Source organism: Prinia subflava, chromosome 9 (genome assembly GCF_021018805.1).
Source record: "Prinia subflava isolate CZ2003 ecotype Zambia chromosome 9, Cam_Psub_1.2, whole genome shotgun sequence".
Taxonomy (NCBI): domain Eukaryota; kingdom Metazoa; phylum Chordata; class Aves; order Passeriformes; family Cisticolidae; genus Prinia; species Prinia subflava.
The window spans coordinates 31,416,265-31,433,783 of NC_086255.1; the positions used below are offsets into that span (position 1 = coordinate 31,416,265).

A 17,519-nucleotide genomic window follows, 5' to 3' on the forward strand; every position below is an offset into this window, starting at 1 on the left:
CCCTCCTGCTGGTTCCTTGCAGCTCCTGTGTTGGGGGAGGCAGTGAAAAGTCAAGACCTATTCACCCTCTCTGTGGGTTTCACAGATCCAGACCACATTCCCATGGAAAGATTCCCATGAAGGTGTGCCCAGGCCTTTTGCTGGTCTGTGCCAGTGCTTCAAAATGGGAAAACCAGCCCAGGAGTCATGTTCCATTTTTGTGTCATTTTATGTCATTTTTCTGTCACTTTTAATCCCACTCCCAGTAACTGCAGAGAGCAGCTGGATTTGCAGTACTGGAGCATGCAGGCATGGTTTTTTTCTGGATTAATCCCCCTTCATTCTCTCAAGATTTCTATACAAATTATTATTTTACTCTTCTGCTCTCCTGTATTTCCTCTGAGCAACAGAGCTCCCAGCAGGGCTCTGGACTTCTCCCAAGGACTCTCCATCCCCACATGGACTGGGATAACACCTCGCTCCAACATTTGCCAGGAGCTGGTGCCTTCCAGGACGTGAATTCCACCTGTGTCCCACTGTAACTCCCTTTCCACAGTAATTCCAGCTCCTCCTTTATTTCCTTTTGGGCTTTCTGTGATTCTAATTGTCACTGTTGCGTTTTGTCAGGTTGATTTGGGGCACCTTCCCTCCACTCATCAAGGACCTGTCTGTGACTTTAACACCCCAAATTAGGAGGCCTCTCTGGAGAAGATGATCCAAGGCTCTTGTGAAGCTCTGGAAAAGGTTCAAATTGGAGTTTCCCCCCAGGCTCAGGCAGAAGGAGGAACTTACTCTCTGTCTATGACCAGACAAGTGACCGCTTCCGCTGCGATGACGTTGGCTGTCCTGACATCCTCCCTGCAAGAAAAAACACATTTCTCCAGTTATTGCCATGACAATCTTCTGATTTCTGACATACAGCGTTCTTCAAGCACTTTGAGGACAAGTTTCTGGCTTTCACAGCTTTTCCCTGCTGTTCTCATCATCCATATAGGGTAATAAGAGACTGGAATTCCAAGACTAATAAAAATATTAGCTTAATTCATTTTAATCAGGTTGATTTGGAGTTCTAGTGTTTAAGAGTCAATGCTGCATTTTCTGGGTGCAGTCTACCCCAATTCCCTCCAACCTTTCCAGATCAAAGTGGATTCCAGACAAGCGAGACCTCCCCTCTTCTAAACACCCCTCATTCATTTAGGCTGGAACCTCACTATGCTTCCATTGAAGCAGAAAATGAGGTTTACAGGTCCTGTTAGGAGTAGAAATTCCCATTTAAAGACTGGAGGTATTAAAGCAGGAATATGGTTAAAAAAGGTGATGCACGTGCACTCTCCCTTTGAGGTCATCATTAATTAACTTTAATTGCTTTGGAGCTCTCTTCGTGTTCACACCTTTAGAGCAGAGCAAGCAGAAATACAAGGGAAGAACATTAATATTCCAGCCTGTGCTGGAATGCTGACTCTGAGTCTTTCTGGACTGGAATTAAGTGTGTATTAGTGCTAATTTACCCCACTGATAAATCACATTGTGCTAATTTAAAGTGAGGAGAAAGAAGCAGCGGAGTAGCAGTGGATAATTATCTCTATTAACTCCTAAAACGTGGGTAAATACAGAGAGGACAAGCAAGGACAATATTGAATTCCTCATTAGGTTGCCATAGCCAGCTTTTGCCAATATATTGATCCATTAAAACGAGAATTCAAACTTGTTGATGTCCATGAATTCCCCTTAAAACTCAACACATTTGTCCCATTATTTCAGATGCCACAAAAGGATATGTATCCCTTTAAATTTATGGATCACAGACATGATTTGGTTACTGCTTTATACCTAGATGATTACAGACCAGGAAAACACAATAAAATTGGTGGCCTCAGTCCAAACATTTTCAATAAAATTTGACATTAGGTGTTCAGATGCCCAAGGGACTGTTGTAATTTCTGTTAATCCATCCTTTTCTAGAAGGTGACTTTGGCCAGCAGGTGCAGCACAGGGAGGCACAGAAATCCATGGCATTAAAGGCCAATGAAACCTTGGAAGTGCATGGCATGAAAAACTCCAAGTGCAAGGCATTAATTGGAGAAGGAATTACTAAGAGGGGATTAAAGGCAAGAGAAAGCACCAGCAAGTGCCCAGCATTAAATGAGAGAGTAACTCCTACAAGCAGGTGGCATTAAAGACAACAATTACCACAAGTGCACAGACTCCAGTGCAGAAGTTACTGCTACAACTGCACAATAATAAGTGTGAGGAGTAATTACTACAAGTCCAAGTAATTCCTACCTGTGCCCAGCATTCAATGGAAAATTAACCACTAGTAAGTGCACAGCATTCCCTGCAGAAGGAACTACTACAAGTGCACAACATTAATTGTAATAAGTTTCCACTACATGTGAACTGCAAAAAATGCAGAAGTAATTACTATATGGGCACAGCACTAAATGAAATAATTACTACGAGTGCAAAGCATTAAACACAGAAGTTACTATCTGTAAATGCACAGTACTGAAGGGAAAAGTAACCACTACAAGACATTAAATGCAGAAGCTACTGCAAGTGCACAGCATTAAATGCAACAAATAATCACAGTATTAACTGAAACAGTAACTACTACAAGTGCATTAAAAACAAAGGTAATTTGCACTCCCAGTGCACAACATTAAACTAAATACTAATTAGTAGTAAATACATGAAACAACTAATTACTATCAGTGCAAAACATTCAATGCAGAGGTTACCCCCAGTAAATGCACAGCTTTAAAGGCAAAAGTAACTATAAAGGAATTACAACAAGTGAAAAGTAATTACTGTATTAAATGCAACAGGTAGTTAATTACTACAAGTGCATTAAATACAAGTAATTATTTTAACAGCACAGCGCTAAGTGTAAGAGCAGCTATTAGAGGTGTACGTGTAAAACACAACTCATTAGCAATTAATTAACCCATTCATTAATTCCTAGCAGTGCCCACCACCCTCTGTGGCCCCAGGGAGGAGAGGAGAGCACTGACTCAGACACTCCCTGGCCTTCCTCCCCTTCCTCCTCGGAGCTGCTCCCCGAAAAGCTGCACTCCTCATCCGCGGAGCCAGCCGCGCTCTCCCGGCGCTCCATGGCCCCGGCTGCTCCAGCATCCCCCTGGACACGCCTGGTCCCCTCCAGCTCCCGGCTGCTCCAGCATGAAAAACTCGACATTCCCCTGGACACGCCTGGTCCCCTCCAGCTCCCGGCTGCTCCAGCATGAAAAACTCGACATTCCCCTGGACACGCCTGGTCCCCTCCAGCTCCCGGCCCTGGGTCACCCCGGGCATTCTGCAGCTCCCCCAGCCCAGGCCGTGGCACCTGCACAAAGGCCGCAGCTGCTGCGGCGGCTCTCGGCCCGCGGAAATCCAAGAGGGGAGGATTTGGGAGCCCTCAGGAGATCCTTGGCTGTGGACAGGGGCCAAAAATCCCAGCAGGAGACCTCGTGTGACCTTTTCAGCTCCTCAGTCCCACAGAGGAATCAGGTGGCAAAAAATACCCGCGTTCCTAAGCGTTCCCAGGTGTGTCACCACGCCATTGTGTCACCACAAGGACATTACTGAAGGGATGAAAGGCACAGATCTGTTCTTCTCCTTGGAACTACAGCCAACTTTACCACATTGGGAAGTTACAACAATTTTGCTTCTGACAAGCTGTCAACAACTCAATTTAAGAAGAGATAAGTTTACACGTCAGCCTCTGTCTCACGGTTTTACCTAAGGCTGCCATAAATTGCCCTAAATGTAAAAATATTTGAGGTGATTCCCATTGTTTTGGGTATTTTTTACCTTCCTAAATCCCCAAACTGCTTGAAATCCTGCTCCAACACCTGCTCCCATAGCTCCCACTGCTCCCAATCCCTTGGATAGAGACTCCACCCCTGCCCTGGGCAGTCAGTTCCGATGCTTGACAGCTCCTTCTGTAAAGGAATTTTTCCCAATATCCAACCTAAACCTCTTCTGGTGCAGTGTGAGGCCGTTTGCCCTTGTCCTGTCCCTGTTCCCTGGGAGCACAGCCCGACCCCTCCTGGCTGTCCCCTCCTGTCAGGAGCTGTGCAGAGCCACAAGGTCCCCCCTGAGCCTCCTTTTCCCCAGGCTGGTGGAATCTCAGCAGCAGCTGCTGGGAGGTTTTTACTTTCAGCACGCTCAATGCAGTAAAGACAGAGCAGAATTTCCTTGACCAACAGAGCCTTGAAAGACCTGAGGCCTCAGTTTCATAAATATTCCAGTCAATAATTATAAAGAGCTCCTCTTGTTTTTTTTTTTGTAAATCTTGTTGTACAACCCTTGGCAGGGCTTAAACCCTTCAGCTGGAGCCAGTGGGAGTAGAAATATATTTTAGGAGCAGTCAGTAAATGCTAACAAGATGCTCACAAGGCATAAAACCAAGTATTAGAGTGGAGAGTTGTACATTTTCTATTTGGAGAATTGTACATTTTTCTTGTATTGAGTAGAATATTGGTAAAATAGTATTTTTGCAGCTCAACGAGCTGAATTGCTGTTCCCTAAGAAATTTTTTGTTTTCCCATTATCCATGAAGCTTAAAACACATGGGGGTTTTGCTACATGTCCTCAAACTGGGGTACGTTGGAGTCGAATCCCTCCTGTTGTATTTCATTCCCTTTTAGGAAGTGAGATTTTAATGCCTGACAGGATTTTTACAACGTTTTTGATGAAATGGCTTTTCAAGTGCAGCTTTTTCCAATGGCACCTTTTATTAGTTTCACATTAAAATCTATAAAAGTTTAGTAGAGCACGCTGCGTTTATTAATCCCAGTGATGTATTTTTATATCAAAGCCAATGGCAAATGGATGCTGGGTTCTCAAGAAGATGAAAGGTTGGAAAGCCACATTTTGGTCTGTGGGGGGTGGTTTTCCCCCATGGAAATGAGGCAGGTCTAGGTGATTGATGCAGACATGCATCACAGAATTAATTAAATTGGGAGAAGAACTCCAAAGTCATCGAGTCCAGTCTTTGACTGATCCCCATTTTGCCAATTCCTTCCCTGTGAGGTGGGCAGGCCCTGGCACAGGGTGCCCAGAGCAGCTGTGGCTGCCCCGGGATCCCTGGCAGTGCCCAAGGCCAGGCTGGACTTTGGGGCTTGGAGCAGCCTGGGACAGTGGAAGGTGTCCCTGCCATGGCAGGGATGGTACTGGATGGGCTTTGAGGTCCCTTCCATCCAAACCATCTGTGACCCTATAGACACAGCCACATCCAGTTGTTTCCTGATGTTCACCATTCCTTCCCTAAAAATGACGACAAAACCCCCTGTCTTGGCTCAGGAAACTGGAGAACCTCGAGGGACCACCCCCAGCAGGTGGGTCAGTGCCTGCTCCTTGGTGGCTGCTCTGCAGAGCCTGCTCCTGCCTGGTAGAGTCCCTGGGGAGATGAGTGCTGAGATCAGCTGAGAATGGTGTTAATGAGGGTTTTCAGAAATAAAAAATGAGGCCTTCCCTGGTGGGGTTTAAATTATGCCACAGGACTACCCAGAGGTTCCTAATCTGCTGCTATTCCAGTTCTTTAATGCCTTTTCCCACCTTGCAGCACTGTACACTTGACCTTGTTACAATATTCTTAATAAGGCTAATTTAAAGCATTTAGGACAAGACATCAGATAGGGGGGTAAATCGGAAAAATCAGTTCTTAGCTTGAATTTAGCAATAAGAGCTCAAAGCCCAGCATCTCCACCTTCACTTTTATTTTACTGGGTATTTTCTGATCACACCGTGACTTTCAGGTGGGAGATAAGAATCAGCTTTATTGGGTATTCTGAGGAGTGGTACCCAAATTTGGTGATCTTCTATCCTTTAAAAGGGGGAATTTACCTACCTGACGACATAAAATTGTCTTTTTAAAGCTTTGATTACCTTTTATTTGTAATAATTTATGTAACTTCACCTGCATCTTGGTCTATAGTTGCAGCAGGCCATTCAGCACAGGGAGGAGCCAAGCACCAAAAATCAGGAGCAAAAGTGCTCTTCCTCCACAGCAGGGTCTGCACTAAACCACTTCCAGTGTTAAAATGGGTGAGAACTTATGGAAATTTGATTAGGTATTAAAAGGTTTTTTATAAAATAAAATGTCTGTCAAAAAAGGAAATAAAACTTAAAGATTAAATAAAATATATATGGGAAAAAAGCCTGGACATGAGGCTGAATTGTAGCCCTGGATTTTGAAAAACAGCACCGAAATAGTCTGGGAAAGTCATCCGAAAATAAGAATTATATTTTCCTAATAAATGTTCTGATATTAATATTCCCATGGGTCTTTCAGGCTTGGTAGGAAGTAGCACTGGGTGTCCTTGGGATGTCAGCATCTCCATGGGAATCAAATTCCTCCTCAATTCGTTCTCTAAAAAAGGGGAATTTTTGTGCATTCAGGGCAAAGTGACATTTTGGATAAAAGTTTTTGTCTTCTGGGAGTATTCACATTCCAAATGTGTGTTTCAAGGAAGGATCCCACCTCGTTTAAGTGTCCAAGGCCAGGTTGGACAGGGCTTGGAGCAGCCTGGGACAGTGGAAGGTGTCCCTGCCCATGGCAGGGGGTGGGACTGGATGGGCTTTGAGGTCCCTTCCAGCCCAAACAATTTTGATATTTGAGTTTGTTTCTTTATATGTTTCTTTATAACATATAAAGAAAATAATAACTATTTATTTCCTGACAAATGGCACTTTCCAGATCCACAACTCACAGGTGGCAAACCCCAGGGGAACACAACTCCCTGTGTCTCTCTTTGCTGGTGATGAGCCAGGAGCCAAAGCTGGATTGGAACTTCCAGAAGCTGCAGTGCCAGGGGAAGGTGGCAGATGGATTTGGGATGTTTGCCTGAACACCTGTGCAAAGTGGCACCCTCAGCTCAGTTTCCACCCAGGTATTCACAAACAGCCTTTCCAAGAGTTCCAAGTGCCAAACAGCCTCTCCTGAAACATCTGCCCACAGCCAGCAGGATCCATTTCACAAACCCCACTGCAGCAAAACGACAATTCCACCTTCTGTTAGTTCCACTGAGCTTTTCTGAGCCCTTCAGGCAGAGGGATTAATGGCAGTGCTGGGGTGGGAACACTTGGAAGTCACAGAATCATGGAATGGTTTGTGCTGGGAGGGCCATTAAAGATCAGCTTTGCCATGGGCAGGGACTCCTTCCACCATTCCCAGGGTGATCCAAGCCCCAAAGTCCAGCCTGGCCTTGGGCACTGCCAGGGATCCAGGGGCAGCCACAGCTGCTCTGGGCACCCTGTGCCAGGGCCTGCCCACCCTCACAGGGAACAATTCCTGCCCAAAATCCCATCCAGCCCTGCCCTCTGGCAGTGGAAGCCATTCCCTGTGTCCTGTTCCTCCATCCCTTGTCCCTCTCCAGCTCTCCTGGAGCTCCTTTAGGCCCTGGCAGGGGCTCTGAGCTCTCCTCAGATCTTTCTCCAATACCTGTGGGCTGCCATCTGTCACAGCCCCTGCTCTTTTCTCTGGGCACAGGAACTCCATTTGTGCCACCCCTTGGGGAATCCACTTGCCTGGGAAGGGAATTCCAATTAAATCCAAGAGCTGCCACAACACAGTGAGGATATACACTGCAGGTATTCCCACATCCAGCTGAAATCCTTATTGTTGATGACTTTCAAGGCTGAAAGAGATGAGCACCTCACCCCTTATCCTTTGCTTCCTGCATGGAATCTGTTTTAAGCCCCTGTACCTGCACCCATCCTACCACGGCTGGATCTGCTGGCACCAGGACAAGCAAAGAATCACAGAATTGTTGGAAAAGCCCTCCAGGATCATCGAGTCCAAGCATGCACCCTACAGTGCCACATCCTCCCCCAAACTCTGACCCCAAGTGCCACAGGCACAGTTTTAATCCCTGCAGGGAGCCACTGTGTCCCACTGGTGTTTCCCACTGCTGAGATGGGAACAATGCTCAGAAATCCCTCTCTGCTGATGGTAAAACCATTTCCATTGGGCCCACCCTTCCCATTGCTCCCAGGAAACCCTCAGTGAGATGGATATAACTTACTACAGTGTTTCCAGCAGCTCAGAAAGGCAGGGAAGAGCCAACACAGCTACAGGAATATTCTATAGGAGTTAAAACTGGTTTTTGTAGGTAAACTGTGACTTAAGTTTAGTCTGAAGCGACAGATAAACCCAAATCTGAGTGACACAACGCTGACACTGGGATGGTAGAACCTCCTTGCCTGCCAAACCCATTAGTGTTTCACCCAATTACTCGTGTAATTTATTCAGAATTATTGTAATGAACCAGAGGTTAACTAGGCCGTAATTAATTATATTCCCCAAGGGAAACAACCCAGGGGTATGAAATTAGCACTTTTTCATTAAAGTGAAATAAAACCCTACCACACCCCATCCATTGCTGTTTTAATCAGCCAGTGGGCGACAAGAGCATCTTTAAGATATATTAAATGATAATTATCCCATTCAAGGACAAACCAATTAAACCTTGAACAAATCAGGAGAGTTTCTAGAAACTCTGGGCAACAAGGTGCCTTTGCAGAACTTCCCTGCATAAGGAACTTATCTTCCAGCCTTGATCAGATCATTCAAAGCCAGGCAAAGCAAAAAACCCAGGAAATGCCAAAAACCCAGGGAACTGGCACAGATAAAGAGGAAACCAATTATTTGCATTATTTTCCTCAAACAAGAAGAGCAGCAGCAACAGGATTCAGCAGCCACATGAAATGGTCCTTGACACATTTTCCTCATGAAGGACTCGGCAGCTGCCATTTAATATTATTTAATAAGAGACAAACACAAAGAGGGACTAAGATGACCTCCAAGACCATTGATAAACCCACCCCCACCTTGTCAACTCCTTCCTGGCAGGGTGGGCAGGCCCTGGCACAGGGTGCCCAGAGCAGCTGTGGCTGCCCCTGGATCCCTGGCAGTGCCCAAGGCCAGGCTGGACTTTGGGGCTTGGAGCAGCCTGGGACAGTGGAAGGTGTCCCTGCCATGGCAGGGGTGGGATGAGCAGATCCTTAATGCCCCTTCCAACCCAAGCTGTTCTGGGATTCAAAGAAATCCAGGTCCCTTTTCCCAAGGCTGCCTCATCCCTCTCCAAGCCCTGGATACTGATAACAACTTGGGTCTGGATGGAAAATGGGGATCAGCCAAATTGAGAAGATCCAGTGCTTCTCCTGAGCTCCAGCAGGAACACAGGGTCACAGGGTCACTGTCCCATTATAACTACAGTTAAAATCCTTCCCTTCCACTCTCTCACTACCCTTAATCTGGAATCTCCACATGGGAAAAGTATCTTCTGCAGCCATAAAAGGAGAAATAAGGCTGCAAAGTTAACTCCAATACTTTATTACAGGCCTTTTATCAAGAGTTTCCAAATGATAAAACATTTCCTGAATGAGCCTGCATTCCTTGGAGACATCATGCTTAGGGAGCTTTTCCCATAAAATATCTGATGTTGCTCAAGGACATGCTGGGGGCGAGTTTAAAATCTGAATTTTTCGGGTTTTTTTGCAGCAGCAGAACAATAAACCAACAGCACAAAAGGCTCTGACTTTTCCAGCATTCCAAAGAGTTTCAGCTCTCCCAAGTTTCCCAGGTGGAGAGATCTTTCCCAAACCGCCAAATTATTTCTAATTTATTATTTCTAAGTCTCTAAGACCTTGTCCAGAAAGGACACACGATGGAAGATTAAAAAAAATATAATGCAATCCCTGTGGATTAATCCTGCGCTCCTGTGGACAGCCCCTAATCCATGGAGATTAGCTATATTCCCATTTTCCTGACCACAAAGACCAGGCTCAAGAGCTTTTTGAAGCAAACAGTGGCAATAATCCCAGTTAAATGCCAGATTCCCTAGTTTAAATTACTTCTCTTAGGATTTATTCCCTCAGGAATTTTTTTAAAGCAGCTCCAAGTTGTCATTTAGGAGGTTTAGCTCGGACATGATGGAAAACTTCAGGAAAACTTGGAGCAGTGCAATAGGTGATGCTCCTTCCTTGGGGAGTTTTCTGATTAGGCTGGACAAGGGAATGATGACTGCTCCAGGAGTTGGGACATCCCTGCCTGGGGCAGGAAGTCGGAGTGGGGACTTCAGAGCTCTTTTTTGGCCCATATTTCTCAGGGTTATTGATTCCCTGAGATTCTCCTTGGGGTCGGTGTTCCCCAAGGTACTAAGGTTTTCCCCCAAGGTTGCTGTTCCCTGGGAGTTTCCTCTGGGTTGCTGTTCCCAGAGGTAATCAGGTTTATTTGTCTTTGCTTTGCCCTAAGTGTTACACACCGAAGGTAGAGACGACACATTGAGTCCGCCGGTGCACATTTCCAAGGGTGTTTATTCTTCATTATCTCTCAGTTCTTTCTCAGCTCTGCAGGGCGTCCCCAGCAGAGCAGGACACGCGGCAGGACTGGGGCGGATCAGAGAGCCCCACACCTTATGTACAGTACCCCTGACCCAACCACTGTCCAAAATGAACTTTTTATTTACAAAATTTTACCAATACCTACTACCTATACTAACTACTCTAAACCAATCTCTAAAATCCAACTCAGCAAAAGATGGGGGACGAGAGCAAGAACAAGGAGCACAGGGGCCACTCCCCAATTCCTCCATCTTGCCTCTTCAGCCCCATATACTAAAAATCCTAGATTCTACATTTACATTCTATGATAAACTAAATACTACTTATTTTGAATTCTCTCAGCTTGTGATTCTTCATACAATGTGGGCATTCACTGCCATGGCAGGGATCAGAGGCAGTGTCCTCCTGGGCTCTGTGTGAGGCTGGTTGACCCCCTTGTACAGATCCCAGACCCCCCTGTCCAGTCTCCAAATCTCCAGGGTGGCCAGAGGGATGTTCTAGACTCCAACACATATTCAGCTGATTTTTCCCTATTTCCTCCCCACACTTCCCCACTCCCTCTGGCAAATCCAACTCATTTTGTAAATGTCACAGCCCCAGTTCCAGGCCCCGTGAAGAACAAGAACCAAACAGCTTTTTGTGCCACCTCAGTTTTCCTTCAGGCAGATTCATCCCAGAGAGGTTGCAGAGAGCACTGGGAGAATTCCAGATACCAATTCCAGATGCAGGACAGCAGAGAACCCAGAGCCATCCTTACAAGCACTGCACTGCTCTGTGGGAACAGGAGATGTTTGGAATACCCCTGCAGAAAAGAGCAATGCTGGCTTGCAAATTCCATCTCCTGTTGCAAAGTTTCCTGGAGGACATTTCAAAGTGCCCAAAGTCAGGATGTTAAAATCCCAGAAGGCCTCACCAGCAGTGGGGAACTGGGATCCATCCTAGGTTTTGATGAGGGGGTGGAACTTCATGACCCTTTATGCCCCTTCCAACCCAAACCATTCCAAGATTCTGATATTCCCTGTCACCATCTCAGCCCCAGAATGGTGCAAAAGTCATATTTTAACACAAATTTTGGGAGTGAAGTTCACAAACATTTTATACCCAAAATTATACAGTAGGATGAGAAAATAAACCAGCACCTAGGACACATGTTGAGTAACCTCCTGTAATAGTCATTTTCATCTTTGTAAGATCATGGTTTACATAAAACTCTAAAACCTTCCAGTTTCTTCTCAATTCTACAACTGCCAACCTTTCATTTAATTACAGCCTGACTGTGGACATAATGGAATTCAGCAGGTGCCTTAAGGATGTGTCATTTAGAGCTTTAGACTTCAGGAACCAAGAACTGGATTTTACAAACCCAGGGGCTGAGGGGGAAAAAAATATTAAATATAATTTTTTAAAATGAATTTAAATCTCTGCCAGCCCCTTCAGCAGCCGGAGTGAAATTGCTTCGTTAGAGAAGTTCTGCCACATAACCCTAAACCACTTTTTCAGCCTGAACAAACCCGAGATTAAATTGAGATGAAGGTTGCCCACAGCTTTAGTAGTTTCAAATGAACTTTTTCCTTTTTCTTTATTGAATATAAACACAGCTAAACTGCAGAAAATGTCTGTTCAATCTAAGGCATGCAGCTCAACGATTCCCATCCCTCCTGTTGGTTTTGCGACAATCTGAGGTGAAATTTCAGGGAGAATCACTGACACCTTGCCTCAAACAGCAAAAGCCTGCAGAGACCTCAGTGACAAACATCAATTTAAAGAAATAAACACAGGAAATGTAATTACTGTCAGCAATTCTGCACTTTCTAGGGGGTCTCAAAGCCTGGGCAACTCTGTAGGTCTTTACTGAGAATTACTTTACTCCCAGGCTCAGGAGCACCTGGAAGAAGCCCCAGGATACTTTTTAGAGTGCAATAAATTGGTGTGGGATGTGTGGGATGCCAAAATCTCCAGTGGAAGGGTTGGATGGGGGCAGGTCATGAAGGAAAAGAGGAGGAGTTGGGGTTTGAGGCAAGAAAACTGAGGAGTCAGGGCCCAAACAAAAGGCAATCGTGACAAGTAACAGCAACTGCAGAGCAGCCTCACAGTGTCCAGACATAAAACCTCTGGAGGGTTTTGCCATATGGAAATCTTGAGACTTTCTCTTGTTGGGAGAGAGACAAGCACAGAAAGGAGCTGTGAGACATCAGGACTGAGGAGATGAGTTGAAAGCTCAGTGAAGAGAGGAAAAAAGCAAGAAAAAAAAGATAAAAAAGAGGAAACAAACACCTGCAATCCCCACATGGAGGCTGGGGAATTAACAGAACTCTTCCACCACATGTAGGAGAAGGAAGTTGGGGATGCCAAGAGAAGGTCGTAGTTGGCAGCTCTGAATTCCAGTGACAACTCTCCAAGTCTAAAAATGGATTGGTGGTCCTGGGTCTTTTTATGAATGCTTAGGAATGGCTTTACTTAAAGACCAACAGCTGAGTGGATTGACCAAAAGATGAAGAAAGGAAAGGAAAAAGAAATAAGTCTCAAATCCATCCATTCAGATGGATGCTCTAATCAGAGCCGTTTGGGGCTGGAGTTGGGCCAGGTGCCCTCTGTGAGCCCCCTCCAGCTCAAATCATGACTTGATGATGCTGTTAAACTGGAAGAGAAGAAATCCCAACAGCTTTCCAAACAATAAATAATACTGGTGGTAAGGAGAGATGAAAATGGGGCAGCAGCTCAGAACTCTGCCACTGAGGAGCTCAAAACATGCTCATCTGGTGAGGGAAAAGATCCAAAAGACAGAGGGAGATGAAGGGAAAGAGTAAAAGAAGGATTGGAGATAATGAAGACCATGAAGACAACTCCAAGAAGAAACCAGAAGAGAATTTCTCTTGCATCCCAGAGCAGGACAGAGTTGTGGTGGGACATGTGGTTCTTCAAAGCAGAGATCTTCAGGGCACAGGAAGAGACTGTCCCCATGCACTGAAAGATGAGTCAAGGAGGCAAACGTCCAGCCTGGATGGGCAATGGGGTTTGGAAGGAACTTAGGAACAAAAGGAGGACGTGTCATCTTTGGAAGGAGGGTCAGGTTTCTCAGGAAGTATTTAAGGGGGTTGCTAGGGCTCATAGGAAAAAAACTCGGGACGCCAAAGCTCAGTTTGAACTTCATTTGGCAACTTTTGTAAAGGATAATACAAAATGTTTTTCCAAATACATTAATGGTGAAAGGAAGGGTAAGACCAGCTTGTGTTATCTTTTGGGTGAGGGAGGGAACTTAGTAACTGCAGATGAGGAGAAGGCAGAGGTGCTTGACGCCTTCTTTGCCTCAGTCTTTATTGGGAACCTGGCTTGTCCTCAGCTCCCCTGTCCTCCTGGGTTGTAGATGGTGTCAGGGAGCAGAATGGTCCCCCTGTTCTCCAGGAGGAGGCATTCAGAGAACTGCTGAGCTGCTTGGATATCCATAAATCTCTGGGCCCAGATGGGATCCACCCCAGGGTGAGGAGGGAGGTGGCAGAGAAGCCTGCGAACTGCGAAATCTCCGTTATTTATTAACAGTCCTGGCTGACTGGTGAGGTTCCAGGTGACTGGAAGCTGGCCAGTGTTACTCCCATTCACAAACAGGGTGGGAAGGAGGATCCTGGTAATTATAGGCCAGATAACCAGACCTCAGTACCCAGTCAGGTCATGCAGCAGTTGATGCTGATGCCAGCACACAGCACTCACAGCATGGCCAGGCTAGCAGAGCCAGCCAGCACGGCTTTAGGAGGGCTGGGTGGTGTTGGACCAGCCTGGTCTCCTTTCATGCCCAGCTGAGCCGCCTGGTGGATGCAGGCAAGGCTGTGCCTGTTGTCTGTTTGCACTTCAGCAAGGCCTTGGACACTGTCTCCCCCAGCACACTCCTGGAAGAGCTGGCAGCCCACGGCTGGGACAGGAGCGCTCTGTGCTGGGTTCAGAACTGCCTGCATGGCCGGGCCCAGAGCGTGGTGCTGAAGGTGCTGCATGCAGCTGGCAGCCAGGCACCAGGGCTGTTCCTCAGGGCTCTGTGCTGGGGACAGCTCTGGTCACTGTTTCACTGGTGACATGGAGGAGGGGACTGAGTCTGTCATCAGGAAATTTGCAGATGACACTAAGGTGGGAGCGTGGCTGGATCTGTTGGAATGTAGGGGAGCTCTGCAGAGAGACCTGGAATGGTTGGATGGATGGGCAGAGTCCCAGAGGATGAAGCTGAATAAGTGCAAGTGCCGAGTGCTGCATTTTGGCCACCAGAACCCCCTGCAGTGCTCTAGGCTGGGGACGGTGTGGCTGGACAGTGCCCCTGCAGAAAGGGCCCTGGGGGTGCTGGTGGCAGCAGCTGAACACGAGGCAGCAGTGTGCCCTGGTGTGCCCTGGTGGCCAAGAAGGCCAAGGGCTCCTGGCCTGCATCAGGAATGGTGTGGGCAGCAGGAGCAGGGAGGTCATTCTGGCCCTGTCCTGGGCACTGGGGAGGCCACAGCTTGAGGGCTGCTCTGGGCCCCTGAGTTTAGGAAGGACCTTGAGAGGCTTGAGGGTGTCCAGAGGAGGGCAAGGAGGCTGGGGAGGGGCTTGGAACACGAGGCCTGTGAGGAAGGACTGAGGGAGCTGGGCTTGTTTAGTCTGGGGCAAAGGAGGTGGCCTCATCAATCTCTACAACTTCCTAAAAGGTGGCTGTATCAGGTGGAGGTTGGTCCCTTTCTCCAGGCAGCAACTGACAGAACGAGAGGACAGAGTGTTAACCTGTGCCGAGGGAAATCTAGGTTGGATATTAGGAAAAAGGTTTTTACAAAAAGGGTGATAAAGTACTGGAATTGTCTGCCCAGGGAGGAGGTGGAGTCACCATCCCTGGATGTGCTTTTAAAAAGTCTGGATGTGGCACTCAGTGCCATGGTTTAGTTGGGGTGTTAGGGATGGGTTGGACTTGATGATCTTGGAGGTCTCTTCCAACCTGGTGATTCTGTGATTCTGTGATTTTGTGATTCTGTGATGTGACAACACCTCAGGAGAACCATAACTTGTCCATTTTCTCTTTGGAAAGAGAAAAGCAGGGACTTCTTGGGCAGAGAATGGAGACAAAAGCAGACAAATGATGGTCAGGGAATGAAAAGATGGCTGGGGGACTGCTGCTGAGCTGGAGAGATGGCAGAAGGGGGAAGACAATAATCATAATTAAGGAAATCAGCCTGCTGCAGGATTCGTGCCAGAACAGCTTGGCAGCATAAGAACAAGTGGATCTGGGGATAAGGACCTTGTGTGTGGAGAACAAAGAAGACAGAGGAGGTTTGGTGCCTCAAACCTGCAGAGAATCAGCTGCTGCAGGACTGGCACAGGAGGATGGGCCATGGGAAGGGAAGGAGAGGTCCCAGAGGAGCAGGGGCTGCATGGACTCTCCACTGGCCAGATGCCCATCAGTGTAATGGCCCGGCTTTAATAAAGCAGATAACTCACGGAGAAGGCAGCATGGTCCAGTCTATCCCAAAAATCCCAGGAAACCAAAGGCTAATTCCAGCCCTGAGGGTGTTCTCTCACCTACACTCATCAGCAGTGCTGAGGCTCCACATCCATTCAGTGTCTGGTTGGGAATAACCAGCACTGTCCATGGAGTGTCCCACCCCTCATGCCAGCCCTGTGGGAAGGGCTGGCAGTGTCCCAGCTCTGAGGTGTCCAGCAGAGTCGGATCCATTCACACACTCTCCCACACAGCTGGCACAGCTGGAGATGTTTCCCCTCTAAAATTCCCTGGAATGGGAAGCTTGAGCCTCCAGTGGAGATTTGGAGTGATGCCTTAAGATTTCAGCCTTTATATCTCCAAATCCTGTACTGCATTAGTGCATAACTCCATATGAAGTGTTATTAACTGTCCTTACATTTTGATCAGACAAAACAATCCCTCTCTAGGCCTGAGATCCAAGGAAACCCTACAGCCTCAGGCCCCAAAAAGCATAAACAAAAGTGAATTGGGGGGAAGCAAACTGGGGGTATATTACTTCATTACCTGAATGTGTAAGTGGAGGATTAATTCCTGATATATAAATGAACCAAACTTATATCTGTCTGAAAAACTCATGACCATTGTCCACCTTGGGTGCAGCCCCTCTGGGGGACTTTTGACTGCCCAAGGTGTTTAATAACTACTTATTCTTATTCTTTTAATCTTGTCTAGCCTCTATTCTAGTCAGCCACTCCAAGGCATCAGGCTCTCCTAAGAGCAAAACCATCCCCAAAGCCCAGTTCTGGGAGCCAGACCCAAAGGTAACCCCAGCTCCTCACACCAATCCCAACGCTGTCACTGCCTCTCACAAGGGCCATGCTCAGTCTGTGCAAGGGAAAAGGGGAAAGGGGAAAGGGGAAAGGGAAAAGGGGAAAGGGGAAAGGGAAAAGGGAAAAGGAGAAAGGGAAAAGGGAAAAGGGGAAAGGAGAAAGGGAAAAGGGAAAAGGGAAAAGGGAAAAGGGAAAAGGGAAAAGGGAAAAGGGAAAAGGGAAAAGGGAAAAGAGAAAAGGGAAAAGGGAAGAGGGGAAAGGACTCCTTTCCAGCACAGCCAAGAAACCTGAAAAAACCTGAAAACCTGAATTAACACCCAAATTTGGGTAGTGATAACACTGTTTATTACTTTAAATGTTGCCCCTATCAGGGTGGGTATTCCCAGCCAGCCTTGCTGATCTCCAAGATCCAAGGCTGGCTCCAGCCTCCACTTTGAAGTCAGTGACACCACACAGGGACAGGGACAGGCAGGGACAACAGAAATCTGCTGGAATGCACCAAGGAATTAAAAGCTTAAGTGTATCTTTTGTGTCAACAGCCAGGGCAACTCGAAGTGAGATCAGAGGCTGCCACTGAAAGTGGAGCTGTTGGAGCCTGATCTGCCATCACCAGCATAAAGAGCCCCTGTGCCAAGTCTGGACATGGGTAAAAGATCTGCTCTGAGACTTAAAACTGATGTTAATAATCATTAAATATAAATTTAATTTTTGGGACTGGTAGAGTGATGACTGTAAAGAAATAGGAATATGTACAGGACAGGAATAGTACTCAGCCTGTGAAACTCTGGGTGTTCATAGAGGGAGGATGAGGAGAACAATGAATATAAATAAATCAGGATTATTCCTACATTGTTCCCGGGTTGGTATCACTGCCTGAGCCCCCTGCAGGGCCTAAAGAGGTTCCAGGAGAGCTGGAGAGGGACTGGGGACAAGGGATGGGG

At 46.8% G+C, this 17,519-nt stretch overlaps 1 protein-coding gene across 2 annotated transcripts in view; it reads right to left on the reverse strand.

Moving 5' to 3' along the window:
- The window catches only part of PRKG1 (protein kinase cGMP-dependent 1), a 373,799-nt gene that overhangs the window by 65,791 nt on the left and 290,489 nt on the right, over nt 1–17,519 (reverse strand). For both annotated transcript variants that reach the window (XM_063406143.1, XM_063406142.1), the window contains exon 8: nt 772–837. In XM_063406143.1, the coding sequence (XP_063262213.1) occupies nt 772–837 (66 nt within the window). The remainder of the gene's footprint in view (nt 1–771; nt 838–17,519) is intronic.